The 21,446-nt window shown below is 36.3% G+C and overlaps 1 protein-coding gene across 1 annotated transcript in view; it reads right to left on the bottom strand.

Moving 5' to 3' along the window:
• Positions 1–21,446, bottom strand: part of LOC150089485 (mitochondrial adenyl nucleotide antiporter SCaMC-like) — a 279,984-nt gene that overhangs the window by 45,379 nt on the left and 213,159 nt on the right. Inside the window, exon 8 of the mRNA XM_090368618.1 lies at positions 11,262–11,429. Within this exon, the coding sequence (XP_090224744.1) occupies positions 11,262–11,429 (168 nt within the window). The remainder of the gene's footprint in view (positions 1–11,261; positions 11,430–21,446) is intronic.

The raw sequence follows: 21,446 nt of genomic DNA, 5'->3' as shown, positions 1-21,446 counted from the left end.
GTGGGCAACATGGAGTCCCACCAGGGTCCCTGCGGCCAAATGCTAGGACACAACAGAACCTAACACAATATGTCATATACAACACACAACACTTTTCTGACATTTACAGTAGTACTGTATTCCTTCAGAGTGAACATACGGCGTAGATGTCGGAAACCACAGGTGGCACCTGACCCTAATAATATGCCCACTATGTAGTCACCTTTACGAAAACAAAAACCCTTCCCTTTATCCCTGATGGTAGTTGCGTTTAAGTAAATCCCACATCAGTACACTGTGATCACTGCCACCTAGTGGCTCCTTTATCTGTAAATTCCTAATGCATGAATAATCTCTGCTGATAATGAGATCAAGAGTGTTACTCCCTCTGTTACTTGCCTCTCTAAAATGCCGCTGTAGAAAACAATCATCCAAGAAATCCACAAAAGCCTTGCTAGTGTGTGAGTGGCCAATCCACATTTGATTGATTTGGTAGTTGTTGGCGCATCGGCTTCTATGGCCATATTGCACCTCCCAAGGTTTTTGCAGTACTTTGATCCAAGCCCGAGGCGAGAATCGAACCCGCGACCTTGGGTTGCCGGGCAGGTACTTTACCCACTCGGCTAGCCCGGTCGGCCTGGCCAATCCACAAATTCCAGTCAATATCTGGGAAATTAAAATCTCGCATTATAAGACACTCTGATTTACTGGCCTACTATTTCTCTGTATAATTATTCATTGTACTTATCAGAGTCAGTAGGCCTATAATAAACTCCTACCCTCATTTTTGCTTTCCCAGTGCTTATGTCACACCACACTGACTCAATATTTTTCTATCCATCTATGTCAGATGGATGCACTTCCTTAGATTTTATGTGTTTCCTAACTAACAGCATAACCCCTCCTCCTTTCCTATCATGTCTATCTTACCTGTACACATTGTACTCACCAAATTCCAATACTGCATTCCTTATATCTGTGTGATACCACGTCTCTGATATCCCAACAATATCCACTTTTGATGTCTTGACCAGCACTTCAAATTCATCAAATTTATTTACTATACTCCTAGCATTGGTGTACATGCAAGTATACACACACCTGTTCTTTCTCTTAGTTACTCTAAAACAGTCCATGTATTTACTTGTTTCATGATTCCCAGCATTTCCTGAAATCCCCAGCAACTTCCTTTCTGGGCTGCTGCTCATTCTAATAGAAGCAGTGCAAGAAGCAAGAATCACTTTTGCCTCTGCCAGCCAGCGGCCACTTAACCTTTTAGTCTGTGTATCCCCCCCCCCCCGAAGCTAGTAGTTTTCCGACCCACCTAACACTGCCTCGATAGCATCAGCAAATATTCTTGCACCCTTTCCATTTAAGTGTATTCCATCTCTGCAGAAGCAATCTGTCCTGTTAACAAGCACAGACCATGTTGAGAAAAATTCTACCCCATGAGCCTTGCACAACCTCTCCATATTGAATGCACTGTCTCAAACATAAGTGAAAATGAATGTGTTGAATGAGCAGGGCAGTCCTCCACCCAGATGAGCACATTATTATTTATTTTTTTTATATTTCAAGAGCTTCCACAAACTCCTCTTAGGTATACCTCACACAAAGTGCAAACTATCTGTCACAGTTATGTTGACAGATTTGTAATGCAGTTTCTATAGTCTCCACTAGGATTTTTCATTAAAATCTTCTATGCAGCATATTTTATTTTGTTTCCACAGTATGGATTTTTCTGTGGCTTTACTGGAATGCCTTTTCAACTGTCTGAACATTTTCTTCAGATATGGATGTGGAGATGGTGTTGACTGCATTTAGCATCAATGACTGATATTGTTATTAATTTTCTATGGCATCTCTTAATGGTTTTGGATTGCATGTCATCTACTTACCAACACCTCCTGCTCAGACTATGTACATGAGGGACAAATTCAAATTGAGGAAGGATGGTTGTAGAAAGGATGTGCGGAAGTTTGCATTCAGCCAACAGGTGATTGATTGTTGGAACAAGCTTCCATCCATTGTTGTATAAGTAGACAGTTTCAATAAATTCAAGGAAGAACTAGACAAACTATATATATATATATATATTTTTAACCAATAACAAGATACACAACAGGTAACCATTAACAGTATATCTGAAAGCAAAACAATGAACACAGTTGATAAAAATAATAAGGAATCCAACAATAAGATAAGCATTGATATAGATCCAAACATTAAAATCATATGTACAAAAGAGGTATGCATTAAGTTAAGTTACTGGTAAAACAAATAATAATAATAAACTACAACTAGATGAGAGCTAGTCACTTTGCAGTTCAAGAGAAGAGGCAAACTTGTGGATGGAGTTCATCAGTGATTGGGAGTTGTCAAAAAAGTCAATAAGAGTAATTTGCTAATTTGCTGTATCTGTTCAATGGACTGAATTTCATAAAGTAAGTGGTAGCAGAGTAGAGGCAAAACAGCATAAGGTTTCTGATTTCTCTATAAGTCTTTATATGTGGATTCCAGATGGGATTGATCTGAATTCAAGAATTGGCAGAACAATAGTTTTATAAAGGATAACAGCATATCACTAGTTTTTGAACTTGTAGGTTATTGTTATTTGGTTTTTAGGAGCATTAGCGACTAAGGCCATATTGCTCCAAAGATGTGCGGTGGTCATTCCCTGACCTTTCTGCATCCTCTGTATTTGGTGGTCACGGGCTCGAATCCTGGTTTAATCAAGAAGCGTGTGCTACGCACTGCCGCTCCTGCCCACCTGGCTACGGAGGCACCTGAACTTGTAGGTGTTCTGTTTGATAAATTCCAGTGTTTTGAATGCTTTGCTGGTAATTTTAAGGGGGTCTGGCCCAAAATCCCAGTAGTATCTACTATATTGTAAAAATATATGAATAATTCTATATATTTATTAGTTTTAAAGTAAGTAAAAATTTACCTTATATGGTTGTTTTTTTTTGTATAGAAAGAATATAAAAAATAATTTTAATGACAAATACCTCTTTCAATTTGAAGATCATGTGTTTTCTGTTACAAAAACAAAGTTTTAAAATGTGATCAGCAAATAAAAACGACTTAATTTTACTCTGTTATACTGCATTTAATTGGTAATTTTTTAAGTCAAATTTCGGTACAGTATTTGTATAAGGCAATAATTACAGGAATAGCATTGAAATGCTAAAGTTAAAAAAACTTGAAATAAGAATACTTTCAGAATATGAAAATTTAGAGTAATGTATTTTGGCAGCTGCATAACTTTGTCATAAATATTATTAGCATAACTAAAACTGTAATTATATAGGTATTTATTTGTTATTAGCTGTACTTTTGCGAATTTCTTTGACAAGTACATTAGGCATGACCATGGTCGTTGGCATGATATTTTGAAAGGAGTAACAGGAAAAGATTCTTCCCCCCCCCCCAAATATCCATTTTCTTCTTATTATTATAATACTTAAGATTATTTCCCTGATTAATATCCCCATGAAAAAATATCCCAATTTCATATTATTATTATAATACTGAAGATTATTTAAGTATTATTATTAAGATTATTGAAGTATATTAAGATTATTAAAATACTTAAACGTTTGATTATAATTGTATGATGTTTTGCAAATTTTAATCTGTGACTGTCAGTAGGCTTATTGTGAACTCATTGTATACTGTTAGTGTGTGTATACAGGGTGTTTCAAAATTGATGGTCAATAATTTAAAGGTGAAAAGTACAAACTAAAATAGGCAAAAAAGTCCCAGTGAACATCGGCTGCAAATGAACCATTTGAGATAATGCACATTTTCTTTCAAGATCCGCCATTGACTATAGGAGCACTAGTTTTGGCTTTACTATACGTGAAGTGCATGCCCACATACTCTTCATTGCTGTAACCTCTTTCCATGTTGACTATCCTTTGACAAGTACTAGTATGCCTGCTACGTCTCAGAGCACTGAGAGAGGGAAAACGGAGAGAATGAGCATAACCTAACCTAAACAAACAAGTTATCAGTGATGGATCCCAACTCTGTACAGTTTACCTTGTCAGTGGTGGATCCCAACTAGAAATGTGCAATATCTGGCAAATGATTCACTTAAGGACCCATGTTTACTAGGCTTTTTTTGCATATTGTAATCTGTACAGTTCACCTTTAAATTATTGACCATAATTTTTGAAACACTGTGTGTGTGTGTGTGTGTGTGTGTGTGTGTGTGTGTGTGTGTGTGTGTGTGTGTGTGTGTGTGTAAAAACTTTAATAAAATGTAAGGTAAAAATAAAATAAAAAATAAATAAAATGTATGCCATTAGCCTGGCAAACCAGTAGAGTGAAGATGAATTTAGCATATAAAATGAAGAATAGGGTACTGTTGGAGAAACATTCCTAAATAATTTAGAAAATACGAGTCCAGATCAAAAGAAATTTAATGGCACCCCCCCCCCTTGTGCTAAGCACCTGTGAATCATGAGGCCATAATAGTCAGAGAACCACTGCATTTCGAACCATAAACAAATCCATGCCATGGCAGAATGATACTAAGATCAAACTGCCAATGTAATAGATATGCATAATGGTGGTCCATGATATATATATATATATATATATATATATATAGCTAGGCCTTGCATAACGCGAGTTCGATGCGATAATGCGATATTCAGTTAACGCTATTTGGAAAATAATACCACTTTTCACTTCACATGATGCAAATTTCCAGTTAATGCAATCTTTTTCTTTTTATGCAATAGTTGAAAAAGATTTGAATCACATGTTAAGCTTACCGTGAGTCGTACGGTCAATAAACAAACGTTTGCATGCTGCACGCCTCGGTGTGTTCCATCAACCATCGGAAGATGTGTTTGTCTCCTGCTAGTAAAGTCAATGCAGACTTGCATTTAAAAATTCAAATTTTTAAATGAGCCAGATGAAAATGTTACCACGAAGGAGATAAGGGCAAAAGAATTAGATGAAATCTTTCGTATCACATAGAACCTCAAACAAAGGGTTTGATGTTCTCTGCGATATTTATTTGCCCAGAGAAGATTGTTGTCAGCAATCTGAAATTTATTGATGAAAAGAGAAAGTCAACACTGTTCAAATATTTCTGCAACAGTAATTTCTTCATTGTGTATTTTATGTCAGAGGTTCCCAAAGTTTCTCGGTTCACGGCGCCTTTAAATGTCTCAGTAATTTTTTCAAGGCGCACCCAGACCAAAAGAAATACCTAACAGGTTCGTTTAGTAGTTAGGTCCAAACAACTTAATAAGAAATGCTGAAACTGTGAACTACCTGGAGCTAGTAGTTCACGCGGTGTCCGACAAATGTCGAGTATCGCTGTGTTTCCCTCGAAAATTTAAAATATTCCACAGCGCACAGTTTAAGAACTGCTGTTTTATGCAATAATCATTTAATTCCATAATTATTTTCATTATCTTTTACATTATATACAGTTAAAAAGTTATTTAAAAGGTAGTATTTTTAAAATTCTTTATGGACATTCCAGAAGGTCAAGGACCAATCAATTTTTCCTATTGGTTATGATATTCGATTAACGTGTTTCCGTTTTGCACGAGGCGCTCGCGGCATGAATTAATCGAGGCCTGCCTGTGTGTGTGTGTGTGTGTGTGTGTGTGTATATATATACAGGGTGTCTCAAAAATATTGGTACAAACATTTGGGGGAGGTAGGTAACATCTAAAAGGAATGTGAATCACATAGGAACCCATAACCAGAAATGTCACCGTAAGTTGGTAGACGGCACTGTTCATCAGTCTGCGAGAGGGAAAATTTCTGGTTTACTCATTCAAGCAGTAGTCGCCGCATGCATTGAATACAAACTGTAAGCTGGCAGACATGCACCTAGTGTATGGATTAACAGAGGGCAATGGACGAGCTGCTCAACGAATTTATGAAGAACGCTTCGCAGACAGACATGTACCGGGACCACCATTTGTTTGCGCATGTGCATCAAAATTTGTGCAATTATGGGTCATTAAAGGTAACAGGAGTAGTGCGGGCAGACCACATTTGACGAACTCCCCCCATGGAAGAAAGTGTGTTGAATGCCGTCCAGAATAATCCTACTAACAGCACACGTGCCGTTGCCACTGCCTTAGGAGTGTCTCGTTGCAGTGTACAGTGTGTCTGGCACGATGATTCCTTACATCCCTTTCATCTCCAAAGGGCTCAGTTACTGCTCCCCCAAGATCATCCTGCACATGTGGCTTTTGCACAGTGGTTTCTCCAAGAAAATGTTCAAGACTTGAATTTTCCAGCCTATGTTTTGTTCACGGATGAGGCTTATTTCACTTGGGAAGGCTTATTCAATCCGCACAATGCTCATGTGTGGGCTCAAGACAACCCACACGGTGTGCGCCCCCATGCGGCACAACATCACTTTGCAATAAATGTGTGGGCAGGTATGGTCGATGACTGCTTAGTCGGCCCATACCTGTTACCATCCCGCATGAACTCCACTAAATATCGGAACTTTCTTGAACAAGTTCTACCAGGGTTACTTGACGATGTTGCAGCAAATGTGAGATGCAACATTTGGTTTCAACATGACGGGGGGGGCTGCCCATTATGGAAGGTGTGTTCGTGACCATTTCAGACAACGGGTCCGTGGTGGACCCGTTGTCTGGCTCCCATGCTCACCTGATTTATCGAGCCTTTATTTCTTTCTGTGGGGGCCCTCAAATATATCGTGGCGAGACTCATCTGCGCTGCTGCTACTGTCAAAGAAACTCCAGGTGTGTTTGACCGTGTCCGCCAATCCATGCTGCGTCGGTGTCATGCATGCATCGCGTCTCATGGTGAAACCTTCGTGCATCTGTTGTAACATCATGAAATGCATTCATCTTGTACATCATTGTTAATATTATGTCAAATAAATGTTTGCCACTAATTACTGTCTTGTGTCATTTCTGCTTCTTGTGCCTCTGCTACTACTTTCCAGTTATGGATTCCTATGCGATTCGCATTCCTTTAGATGTTATCTATCTCCCCTAAACATTTGTACCAATATTTTTGAGACACCCTGTGTATGTATATATATATATATATATATATATATATATATATATATATATATATATATATATATAAAAGTGTGTGTTGTTTATTCATTAATATGAAATAAAACATTAACATTATCATATACTGTTTGCATAACTGCAATGTACATGTTCCATGAGTTCAAAGAAAATTTTAATGTTTATAGTGGCCGTTTGATTACATGAAAAACATTTTTTATTGCAAAAACAGTTTCTGAGATATAGACTAACTTTTTCTTTTTTTTTTTTAAATACAAATTGGTATGTCGGGATTTTGAGTGGAACCGATTTTAAGGACATTGGCATCAAATTTAGCCCTGCTGGCAAAGAGAATTCCCAAGTCGTTAATTTAATGACACCTTTTGATGATCACAGAGTTAGTGTACTCCATATTTATTAGTTGTGGAGATCTGCAGGATGAGAAAGAGATTACTTTGCACTTTGAGGTGTTAGCAGACAAGTCATTCAGAGGTAGCCAGAGAGAATTTACTGATGGCGCACTGAAGCTGTTGAGAATCGGTAATTTCCTTCACTGCTGAGTAGATCTTAAGATCATCTGCACAGAGAGCAACTTGAACATTGGAGATGCAGATAAAAGAAGGAAGATCATTTATGAAAACAATGAAAAGTAGAGGACCTAGGGGGAAGCTTTGAATGCTACACTTAGTGGTATTAAATTGTCCAAGTTTCTTTGATTGATGATAATGTTTGAGGAATCATGCGTAATACAGCTCCATAGCCATGAGAGCAAAGAGTCATGGATACCATATAGCTTAAGTTTTTTCCAGAAGTTGCTCGTGCTGCACTTTATCAAATACCTTAGATATATCTGTGTAGACTGCATCAACTTGAAGGTGGTTATCAAGAACTTCAAAGGTGTATTGCCAGAAAGGAAGCAAATTTGTGACTACTGACTTGCCACTGCAGAAACCATGTTGATTCTGATCAATGAAAGGCCTGAAGAATTCGAAGCAATGTTTGTGTACTGCTGTGTTGAAGAGTTTAGTCAGGCTGTTTTGCAAGGATATGGGTCTGTAATCAGTTGCATCCTTTTTATCACCTTTTTTGAAAATTGGAACTATATTGACCTGCTTAAACTGCTTAGGATACTTCCCCAGCCTGAGAGACAAGTTGAAGATCTGAAGTATGAGGTGTTTTGAGGTAGTGACAGTCAATTTCCAAAATAAGCCAGGAATGTTATCTGGACCTCTAGTATAGTCATTTTTCATGCTTTTTAATACTGTCTTTAAATATTCATCTGTTATAAATAGGTTCACGAGGATATCATCTTTAACAGGTGTCAAGTCAGGAAATGAGGCAAGTCTCAATGAATCATTTGTTTGGATTCTGGAAAAATGTTTGGCAAACTCTTGAGCAATACTGAATTCATTCGATAAGAGAATTCCACATGCATTATGGAGTTGTAACTTTCTACTGATTATATTCTTGTACTTTGTGAAATTTGAGAATGTCATAATATCTCTGTGAGTAAGCAGACTATCCTGACTGACTCTGTATACATGTTGTAAGATTTTAATATTCACTTCTTTGAGGAGTTGGCTGAATATTTCATAGTATCAACTGTCACCAGATTGCTTATACTTGTTTCTATAGAATTCTTTGGATTTAATTTTATGTATTAATTCACTGTTATACCAGTGTGGGTAGGTAGAGTGTGCAGTCAGATGGGATTGAGGAACAATGTTGGATATAACCGAGTGGACACAGTTAATCAGGTTATTGGTGAGCATACTCATCTATTGGATAAATGGGATTTTTTTTTGGCTGATGCTATATAAGCTTGCTTTCTTTGATAATTTGCCGTTACTAATACTAGCATAATTTTATTTTACTTATTTATTTTTAGCCTGGTGTAGCAAAAGCTTCCTTGCATCATATGGCTGATATTAATATTTCGGCACAGCTACCACAGAACCTGCATACTTCATACTTTGAAGCAATTTAGGCTATATTACTTATGATTAGCTTATCTGCTATTATTAATCTGGAATGAAACAAAAAAAGTTACCACTACAGTAATGGCTCTACCTTACAGACTAATCAAGTAATACAAGTTTCAAAATAGGCATGACCTTCCAATGACCACATATTAAGAAATATAATTTCCCATTTTTAATATAACACGGGAAGCAAAGAAAGAAGGAATGATCACTTTTATTTTAAAATTAAAATTACACAGAACAAAATGAATAATGGCAATTATCTCTTTCACACACACCCACACACCATTTCATTTGCTTCAGAATACCCTTGCAGTAAAAGTTTATATTTGTATTTCACACACAGAACCTTTCAAGTGCTTTATTATCATCATGTGAATCTTCAAAAGTCTGACCAAGTGAAAGACAAAACTACCACTGCCAAACTCTTGACTTTCAAAAAGCTGGAGATCAGGTAACTGTAAGCAGGAGGAAAGAAGGAGATCTTTTTTTCAAAAAAGCAAGCAATTTTTTCAAATCCAGACTCAGGACTAAGTTTCACTAATCTCATATGCATTTTATATTAAGATAATGCCACAGAATTGTTTACCATTACAATTAATTTGTTAGTCAACATGAGAACCACGGTAAACTTTTAGTGGTCAAACGTGTTTCCCGGTACCACAGCTTCTCCCTGCATTCTTGTTAAACAGATGGTGCATGTTATCGGTAATGGCAGTAGAAGTCGATAACAATGTAGTGATTAGTTTTTTCTCATTATTAAAAGCAGATTATTGGAGTTCATGAGTATAATGCCTTCGCGGCTGAAATTTACTTACAGGTACACCCTCCAGACTGCCTCAGTCTTAGAGTGTTTTAACCAGCTAGCAAAGATAAGTATTTCGTATCAGGTTAAAACAGCAGGTAGGAGGCGGGGATAAACACCCTAAGACTGAGGTAGTCTGGAGGGAGGGTTTACCCATAAGTAAATTTCAGCCCACTAATGAAATCCAATAATCTGCTTTTAATAATAAGAAAAAACTAATCAATACACTGTTATCGACTTCTACTGCCACTACCAATAACATGCACCATCTTGGTAAACCATCTGTTTACCAAGAATGCAGTACTGGGAAACTGTTTTTGACTGGTAAAAGTTTCCTGAACTTTCCCGTAGTTCTCATGTTGGCTTTCTTTACCTTATCCAATTTGTCTTCTTTCAAAACTTCTTTTGGTTCATAAACTGGATTTGGAAACAAGTCAATACCTCACTAGTGATCTTTCCATACCTCACTTTCCATTTTGATAACTCTGGAAAGTGCTCATATGGTTCCATTTGAAATTGAAAAATCACATGAACAGAGTACAGAAAGCATAGGTGTGTTACCTTTTTCCAGATTTCATAATACACTGAAAAAATTGTGCATGTTTTCTGCCTCCTTTTTAATGAAGAAAATGGTTAATTACCCTTGAGCCACACACAAAGCATAATAAAATGCTAGCAAAGATAAGTATTTCTTGAGTTCCATATAGTTATACAACAGACTGGCACACCTGACAGTAAATTCATTAACAAAAATAAGCAGAAATTTTTAAAAAGTTCAGAATTTAACAGTAAAGCCATACTTATACTCTGTGGCAAAGATATGGAATAAAACTACGTCAAAACAGTAAGACAGAATGGGTCGAAACAAATCAATAAGACAGATTCTCTGTCATAAATCTGAAGAGATGGCAAGTATGCAAAACAAAAACACCATCTACACCTGAAAAATTACGGGCACTGTTTCCTGGGATACCTACTCAATTTCCTGCCCACAATGAAGAGACCATCAAGACCCTCAAGAAATTATAGCCTTAACTTTGTGATTAGTCCTTGATGGAAAAATGTCATGTAACATGGCAATGCTAAACCTCAAACTGCACACTTCACAACACTAGAAGCACTGATGTAGAGCTGCAAACTATTCCCTTACTTGCTACACAGTGTGGCACTCCCATAGACTGCTATCTATTTGGATTATTAGAGGATTCTTGAGCAGGAAACACCATAAAGATGATAACATAAGTTTCAAACTGGCTAATTATGAAATGTGGCTATAGACTTCTACTGCAGTGGAGTTCTGAAATTTGCATTGTGCTATGTCGTGTGTTCTTTGGCCAGTACACCTTTGTTTTTAAAATAAATGTGAACATTACTTTTGCTACAAAAGTTGTAAATTGGAAAGTTTCAAAGACTGCATAAATAAGAAAAACTGATAATGTGAATAATGTTTTCTCTTACTTCATATGTTCCCAGATCAATACCAGCATATGGAATGATACCAATCAGATTAGGAATGTAACCCCGATAAAAGCACCGTAATCCTTCTTTCTTGTAGATTTTACAAGCTGCATCCCATAATCCTGAATACTGTCCAGTGGATCTAAGAGCTAGTCTAGTTTTTAGCACCTGGTAATTTGAAAAAGGAATTTAATTATAAGCAATACCATTAAATATCTAAAATTGTGCTCTCTTTGAATATATGAGAAAAAAATCATGACTTTATCCCCCTCCAATTCTGAGAGAGCAAATAATCCAACTTAAAAAAAAAAATTTTTTAACTCCACTCTTTCATTTGTAAGTTAATTTCATCACCAACAAACACATTTTATGTTAAGATACAGCCATAGTACTGTTTACCATTACAATATGCCTTCAAGCATTAGTATATTGGAGGCAAATTGCTGCTATAGATAAAGGGATGGTTGAGTGTGAGAAGACAGACAGTAGTAATCAATGGACACTGCTCTTCGTGAACTAATGTTATTAGTGGAGTCCCTCAGGGTTCAGTATTGGGTCCATTGTTGTTTTCTGTATTTATAAATGATATTGATGATGGTATATCAGGCTTAATGTCCAAGTCTGCAGACGATACGAAGGTTGGCAGGGTTGTTAATGACACTAATGGACAGTACACTGCTGCAAAAGGATCTAGAAAAGTTGAGCAGATGGGCTGAGAGGTGGCAAATGAAGTTTAACATTGACAAATGTAAAGTACTACATATGGGAAGCAGTAATCCCAGAGTAATGTATCAACTCTGTGATACCACACTGACAGTGGTAGAGAATGAAAAGGACCTGGGGGTAATTGTGCAGGCAGATTATGAAGTTTTCTGAGCAGTGCAGATGGTCTGCAAGAGTAGCTCATGGTGTCTTGTCAATGATATACAGGAATTTCAGAGACTAGGCACCTGTGAGGTGATCTGATTGAGGTGTATAAAGCCTTGAATGGTTTAAGCATGCTCAGTGCTGATGGGATTCTTCCTCTTGCTCAGAATAATCACCTGAGAGGGCATAAATTCAAATTGAGGAAAGACAGTTGTAGGATAGATGTGCAGAAGTTTGCCTTTAGCCAGCGGGTGGTTGATTGCTGGAACAAACTTCCATCTGTTGTTGTAGAAGTTGACAGCTTTAATAGATTCAAGGCAGAACTTGACAAACATTTGGAGCGAGTGGATGGGTGAAATAAGGGTGTGTTTTTTTTTTTGGTTGATGCTATATAAGCTTGCTTTCTTGCATCAAGTGCCTTCATTGCTAATGCTATATCCAGGATTGTCCAGAAACTAGCAACTGATTATCACTGCTTCAAGGAAGGAAGGAAGGAAGGAAGAAAGATACTGTTACAGAATTTGTCCTCCCTTCAGAAGTGATGAATAAAAGTTTTGTTTATAAAAATTAACAGTGACCTTCGTGTCTAAAAAAAAAAGCATTTGCAAAGTTTCATCAGAAAGAGAAATGTGAAGAGTGTGCATGTTTTTTTTTTTTTTTTTAAAGCTGGCCAAACATACCTTTTCACTGCTTTGGACAATGGCTATAATGCCAGACAGGAGGTCAGATAATTTATTTCAAATTTCTTTCTACAGCCAACCATTGGCTGGATATCACACACACACACACACTGACAATGACAAATTTGATACTGCAAACTTCTGCTGCTTCATCTGTTTATCTTAATAATACTAAGAAGTACTGGAAAGTTGTGCACAAAAATTTCAAATTTGAAAATAATGCACTGCCAATTAATGAAATTTGTGTTACCCTGGCATTTAACAGAACATCATTTTATAATGGGAACTTGTGCACATGCAGTCACATACAGCAATTTCACATGGAACAAAAGAATAGAATCTTCCCCTCTTGTGTTAGACTCTTCCACAACCTTGGCAATAGATATGCCCAGGGCCATTCCTGACTCCTTGGCCACCTAGTTCAGCAAGTATTTGGTGCCCCTTTATGTCACATTTTTAAAAGGAAAAAACATTTCCAAAAAACTTTTAGTTTTTATTAGTAATATGAACACTGAGACAAATTTAAATTACTGTAAAAGTAATTTAAATTTTTTTCAGTTTTACTGAAACTGATATACAAAACTACATAATAATCCTATCCTATACATAATTCTTAAAGTATCCTTCTGCCCATCTGTCCCCCATTCTATTTTAAAAATTGTTTGACTTACAGAAATACGGTAAACTTCGTTTCTACTCATTAGGAAAACTATTCTCATTTTTGACCCCAGAAGAAAATTGTGCTTCCAAAGTAATAAACATAAAATTTGATTTTTCAACTTGCAGCATCATTTTCTTTTGCAGAATTAAATTACTATTTATGAACTATCTACAATGGGACATGCATCATTTTAAAGAAAAGTCTATAAATATTTGTTCTAATTTTTACAGATTTCATACCATATTTATGACTTAGATCATGAGATACCATATTAAGAAATCATCAGATGAAGATATTACGTAATTTTTCTGTCAGGAAAACAGGCAACTTTTTTCATAAAGATAAGGGAACTACAAGCAGTGTATGCCTGCTGAGAGCTAAAACTGATATTACCAACAGGTTGTTGGGAGGATAAAGAGCATTATTAGTCATGTGAGAACCAACCATTAACTGCACATTCTTTTTTTAAGCTCATCCCTATAATGTGGTGAACACATATAGAGATAAGTCAAAAGAAATGCTATGCATTAGGTCAAAGTATGTGCCCAGTTATAGATGGGGATTAAACCCAGGCCTCTCCAAACAAGTGACAAAACCACTATACTGTTATGGAGGATAGTTCAGCTCAGGCATGATAGGAGGGGATGGGGAGGGACTCTTCAAGGCTTTTTGGAGGGGATGGGGAGAGATTTTTATTAGCATGATCCACATTAAATACAATTGAACAATGGTGAAGGAAGTCTCTGCCAGTGTCACTGAGGAGGCCTTAGGAATTCGGGGAAAATGTTAGAAGGGGCAAGACTTTAAATGAACTGGAGGTAATGTTAGTGCAATTAACTTAACTTTTAAGGAATGTGTTGGGTTACTAAACAAGAACACTTAGCCTGCACAATATCACCCAGTAATCTTGACTACAGCAATACCAGATTACTAGCCCTATTATATCAATGCTGACATAATAGGGCTAATGGAAATGCAGTGTCACCCAGAAATAGAGGATGCACAATTGTAATACAATATGTATAATGTATTTAGGCAGAACAAACAGGGGAGATGAGATGTGAAAAATGGTTTGGAGGTAATGTTATATCTCCAGTAAGTATGTAATAAGTAACCTGTATGTAATAAGAGCAATCCAAGATTCAAAATTAATTCATGCCAAGCATTGAGCATATGTTGTACGGAAGCAATGGAAAAATGAGAGTGAGGAATTCTCCAGACCAGATTGCCACAAGTATGATTGCAGCCTCTATATGGAGAGGGATTTCAATCTGCTCATCATTAACTAGAGTAACTACAAAGGAAATTCTGTATGGAAGACAAAATTTTAAAATCAACTTGATGCCTTATCTATACAAGCAAAAGTACTAGGGGGCAAGCATATTATGGACCTGGTCATCATGAGTCACAAAAAAGGGTTGATAATAGTGGGGAGTATTCATGAAGTCTAAGATGGAAAATGACAAGCAATGTCTAAAGTAAAAGGTAAATGCACGAGTTATAATTTCAGGGAAGAAGTCACTGTAATGGATGCATATATATTATAACGGAGGGAAAAAAAAAAATCCAGCCATCTTCTGGGATTTAGAAAAAATTAACTGACATTCACATATAAAAACAACTGCATTCATTATAAATAAGAAAAGAAAATCAACAAATACCATAAGTGGGATTGAGGTATTAAGCTTCCAATGGAAAGTCATCACAGGATGCCATATTACCAATCACTCTGATATGCCATTGCAACAAAACTACAGCACCCAAGGTTAGCCATTGTTGACCTCCAAATGGAAAGGTTAGGGTGCTATTAGGCCTGGAAATATTACAGCAGGCTGCCGAAATTGATGGAAGGAGACCAAAGGATTTTTAAAAGTGAAATTTTGTGGGGATTCTGTTACTCTCTGGTGTTGGGCTTGGACCCAGTGGTGAGCTGTGAATATTTTAACAATGGGCTCGCAGTTTTTCCGACTTTCTACTGAGTAAATTTGATCGGTCACGGAAATGACGTCATCCGCTGCTTCCACTACGCTTCCCATGCTCGCACTACTAATAGTGTGATTAGAGTGCGTGACGCATTTTTTGTGACTGGTATGATATCTCCAGTCAGGGGCGGATTTAGGGGGGTGGACAGATGCAACTTATTACCCCCTTAACCATCCGTATAAGTGAATGTGTAAAACTTTTCTTGGTCTATCTAAAAAAAAAAAAAAATTTAAAAACCTGGTCGTCATGCTTCGCCTTACGATGATAACTGGATACGACAGTGTCTGGAGTTCTAACTTTTTAGAATTTTTGAATACTATGACGTCGCAATCATGCTTCCTGAAGTTACTACTGCAATAAGCATGATTGCAACAATACAAATATTTGTCAATTTCTTTTTTCATCTCGCATTTTCGTTACATTCCATTGTTAGGTGTTCCTAACAGCTGCGTATGTCGCTTGAACTACAAGATCGGTACATCAATTGGTGCTATTTTACAGAGCTATTTTGATACATATGTTGCACTCGCAAGTATACATCTCTTACTTTAGTTATCATAAATCCATTGTATCTTGTCTTCCAGAAATTATGAAAATCTGTGAATGATCAATAAAATATTTACAATAAGAAAGCTCTTTTTATTTCATAATCGATATATACAAATCAAAATACCCAAAAGAAACACGAAAGATGTTTCGCATAAACCATCTACTGCGCGTGCTCGACACATTCGCAACTTTTTTATTCGTATTTTTTTTTTTTTTTTTTTTTAACAACTAGGGAAATATAATGGAAACCAGTAGCATAGTTACCCTTTTTCGGGCCTGGAGGCAAAGAACACGTTCGGGTCCCTACTTAATTAATGAAAATTGGAAAAACAGGAGATAGACAAAGATGCTGGGCCCCTAAAGTGCCCGGGCCCGGAGGCAATTGCCTTGCCCGCCTACATGGTAGCTACGCCACTGATGAATACATTTTTTTCATGATAAAATTTTAATATTGAGAATAAAAAATAACATGAAATATTTCCCATATCACAAATAACAAAAACTATCACAAAACATTCTACAATATAAAAACAAATATTACATAAAAAACAAACACTAGAAGAAGTACACAAAAATCATAGATTACATGAAAAAATATTTCACAAATATTCGAGAAAAATTTATTCTAAAAATTGCCAATTTACTTCTTTATTAATATTTGTTGTCGATCTTCTGCTTTGCTCAATAGCTGAGCGATGATTACAGAGGAATGATTTGACGTTACAATCGAGATCAAATTGAAGTAATGGTTTTCCATTTAGATGTATGGTCATCATAATCTGCAACGTGTTTAATTGTCACAATATTATTCATTATGCTGAAAGCTCACTCAGCTTCAGCACTGCGAATCACAATGGTTTCAAAGATATTTTCTGGCTTTCTTAATTGAAAAGGTAATTTCACTCGATTTTAAAGATAAACTTTCTTTGACAAAATCTCTAAAATCATTAATTTTTATTTCATATTTTATTAGGATTTCACCCTCTTGCCACCGAGATGAAGATTCATTCCACGATTTCGGGTAGTATATGTTTAAAATTTCATTCAATGGTATCATTATTTTCTTTATTTAATTTAAAATTGCCCTGTTGCATTAATAACTTATCCTTTAAGGATAACACAATGCATTTAATAACTTGTCACGAGATAATTTTTTTACTTTCGATTTTGATTCCTTCAAATTCTTTCCACTTCAACATGCTCTCAATTTCAGCTTCACTGATCTGAATTTCCTTCAGAATTTTTAAAATTAGCAATATCACCGATAGTTCGAAAAATTAATTTATATGCTTTTACCACTGTGATTCTGTAAAGCCTCTGAAAGGTAAGAGAGCTCCTGCAGGATGTCGATCATTACTGCAAAATTGTTAAGAAATTCCAAATTTAAAAGTCGATTTAATAATCCGGAATATTTAACTTCTGATTCAAAACGTTTGTACAAAGCAGAATGATTCCTCCAACCCACAATTGCCGTCCGCAAGCTAAAAGCTGCTCATCGTGGCCCGAACAAACGACCGATCTTTAGAGTTTCCACATCAAGTTCTTTAGCAATCATCCTTAATTTGCGCTAGTTTTTTGAAGACTGGTGATAGTCTTTTTTTTGTTTTTTTTAAATATGTTCTAAAATAAAATGTAAAAGAAAATGTTCTAAAATAATGGCCTGTATGTCATTATATTTTAGAACATTTTCTACACAGTGAAAGGCTAGACAAAGTTTCAAAATCTGCCAACAATTCATCTTCGTAAAGTTTATATATCTTAGTTGCCCCAATCTCCCCCCTCTACGTTGCTACTCTTACTAGTTCTTTGAATATTGTGCAAAACGTCGGAATCACATGGATATTCAGCTACTGTGACCATGTAAACATAGACAGGTGAAATTTACTGGAAGGTGTGGATCACTCACTTCTCCGAAAAAAAATATGCCCGTTTGTTGGAGTAAAGGGGAACTACAACACACGTTGACCAGAGGCTATAATCCGTGTCGAGAATCTTCTTAATCCTCTGACTGGCTATGGAAAGCATATTGACTAGCGCGACTTCTCGGTATGTGACTGCATAGATTTTATGGACACCACTAACATTGTGAAACAGTAATCACTTTCACCTTTAATTTGCACTTTGTAATTATCTAAATTGCCTAAACGCCAAAGGTCAGAACAATGCATACACAGTTGTCTCTCCTAATCCATTCTTTACATGGAAATTTTCTTCGTTCAACGGAAACTATTTTAAATGTAATTACCAAGGTGGAATAAAAAAAATTCAGCATAAAGAAGTTCGTTAAACAGAGGTCCGACTAATTAAATCAAAAATGAAGCAATTTTAAAATACATAACCGATCGATTGCACCACGAAAATGCTGGGAATGAGATCCCTCTTGCCCCACCGTAGTTTCGGCTCTGGATACTCAATAATTGCATTCAGGATTTCATTTGTAAAATAAATGATCGTCTCAACAAAGGGCTCGCAAATTTTCAAAAAAAATAACAATGGGCTCTCACGAGCCCACTATAGCTCACCACTACTTGGACCTGATAGTCATTCATGGAGCACAGAATGGCACATGGTACACTGATGTTCTGAATAGTTTCCATCTTCCTACACTCTAGTTGCAGTATGGGAGGGACCCTTTTAAGTTTCAGCATGGCAATGCATCATGTCATACTGCACAGCCAACTGTGATTTGGTTTTAAGACATGTAAAATCTTTCACTGGCCTGCCCAACCTTGACCTTAATCCCACCAAACACTTCCATTATTAACCACTATGTTGAAGGAGGAATGGTCAAAAAGACCACCTTCCTATTATCACAAATTGGTTTGGAGAATAAACACAGGTTAATTAAGGCCAAAGGTGGGTTGATACATGACGAACATGGAGGTGTGTAGTTAATTTTAGCAATAGAGTGCCATTATTAAGAAAATTTAATGGTATACACTGTATAACATTAAAGCACAAGGAGGATGAATGAGGAAGTTTCTAGTTTAACAGATCCAAAAAAGCAAAAAAAAAGAAAAAAAAAAAAGAAAAAAAAAAAAAAAAAAAAAAAGAAAAAAAAAAAAAGAAAAAAAAAGAAGACAGTATGGGAGGATTTTATAGAGCAATAATTGAAGAATTTTGAGCTACGGATAAGTTTTGAAATATTTTAACGTTTCATTGACTTAATTAGCACATTAAAATGTACTTTATGAAAAGCTTTATAGTCCTGGTCATGTTTATTACTTCATTTTTAAATTTAGCAAGAGATTTTGAAAGTTGCTACTTAATTTGGAACGAACAGAGGAGTGAAATGGGAGCAGTTTTTTTTTTTTTTTTTTGGCTGATGCTGCATAAGCTTGCTTTCTTGCATCATATGCCTCTACTAATGCTAATATATGTAGAACCTTTGTATCGATGATTTGGTACAAATATTGTCTGTATCGTGTAACTTCGTACTGTATTGCGTGTAGGGGAATTCTAGTATCTAATTCTAATTGTGGTAAACAGGTATCTCGAAAGTTCAAATCATTTAGGTTCGTGTAGGCAGTTTAAGATAATTTTATTAGCTATTATAATTAACTTATACTTTACAAGCATAATAGTATAGTTTAAACTTGATAACATAAAACATATAAACATAAACTTAACATTGTAATACATACTTAATAAAGTAAACTTGATATCGTAATATGTATTATCGCTGCATCACCAGTGTAAAGTGTTATTATTGCATTAAAGTATATTACTTTAGTGTAGTATTCTCATTTAAATTAAACAGAAATCATGCCTCAGACCAGAGCAGCAAAGCAGAGGGCTCAAAGAAGCAGGAGTGTTGTGGCTTGGGAGAGAACTAAGGGGAGGGGTGCAATTGCCCTCCAAATAACAGCCTCACAAAGTGCACAACTTTGATGTTTGCATACCTATCTGGAATGGGACAAAATACACACAAGGGGGATGTCTTTGTGAGTGCTCAATGTAAAAAAAAAAGTGGAGGATATTAGGCATCAACTCTGCATTCTCATGGGCATTTATGAGAGCTTGAAGAACAGGATAGATGCCATTGAAAAAATTAAGTTGGGAGTCCCATCAAGCTCTCAGCTGTTCACCCAAATGCCAGAGCTTGCATATCAGGCAACACAGCAGCAACCCCCAAGCCATAACTTTTCTAGGTCCTGTTGCAGTAGTTTTCTATCATTCTGTCATTAAAATACCTGCCAACCTTGTATTCTCTGCAAACTTAGACATTAACCCCGATATACCTTCATCAATGTTGTTGTTTGTTATTTGGTTTTTAGGAGCATTAGCAACTAAGGCCATATTGCTCTGGGATATGCGTAGTCATTCCCTGACCTTTCCTCATCCTCCGTATTTGGTGGTGACGGGCTCGAACCCCGGTCTAATCAACAAGCGTGTGCTAAGCACTGCGGCTCCTTTCCACCTGGCACCTTCATCAATATCATTGATAAATACAGAAAACAACACTGGGCCCAACACCAACCCTGGGAAACTCTACTAATAACATTCGTCCATGAAGAGCAGTGTCCATTAATTATCACTCTGTCTTCTCCCATTCAACCATCCTTTTATCCATTGCATAACTTGCCCTTCATGGTATACTGCTCCAATTTGTACAGTAATCTTCCATGTGCAACAGTATCAAAAGCTTTCCTAAAATCCAAGTATCGATATCAAAATTATTTTTTGCATCCAGTTCCTTTGTGACCACATCATAGTATCCAAAGAAATTTTTCAGACAAGACTTACCCGTAACAAATCCATGCTGTGTCTGAACTATAACTGCAGTCTTGTCCAGATGATCCTGCAGCACTTTTTTAACCAGTGACTCCATTATTTTCCCTGGAACAGAAATTAAAGTAACAGGTCTGTAATTACTCGTCTCACACCTTTGATCCCCCTTTGGGAACTGGGACACATTTGCAGATCACCAGTTCTGATTGTACTGATTGGTATAAAATCCATGTGTGGACAGGTTTTGCAGCTCCCACGAATGAAAAGTTTTTAATTATACTTAGCCGCTTTATTGACTTAATTGTTAATAAGGAAAAGTAGCTTATAGACCTAGACAAGCTCCGTGGTTTATTTTGAATTTAGATAGCGCGATTTAGAAAGTAAATAATACCTCATGTCCATAGATTAACCATTCGTAAGTTGCCACCATTGTTATACGATACGTGTGCTAGCGTAAGGTTTAAGGGAAAACTAGATAGCGAGTATAGCAGCATCAATTAATCAGTAAAATTTATTAATGTTATTAAATTTCATTGTCAATTGAATTTTACTTTGACTAAATAAATATACTGACCTAGTTATTACAAACGTAACATCATAAATTAACACATATAAGTTGACAGGGGATAAGAAAGTCATATAATGCAACTCGGAGATAATATTCGATACCGAAATACATATATATATAGTGCTATAACTGGCATTAGGTATAGG

The sequence above is a fragment of the Mastigoproctus giganteus genome, chromosome 2, assembly GCF_048544385.1.
Source record: "Mastigoproctus giganteus isolate SK-2022 chromosome 2, ASM4854438v1, whole genome shotgun sequence".
Lineage (NCBI taxonomy): Eukaryota > Metazoa > Arthropoda > Arachnida > Uropygi > Thelyphonidae > Mastigoproctus > Mastigoproctus giganteus.
The sequence above is the reverse complement of the archived record's forward strand: the minus strand, read 5'-3'. Positions and strand labels throughout refer to the sequence as shown.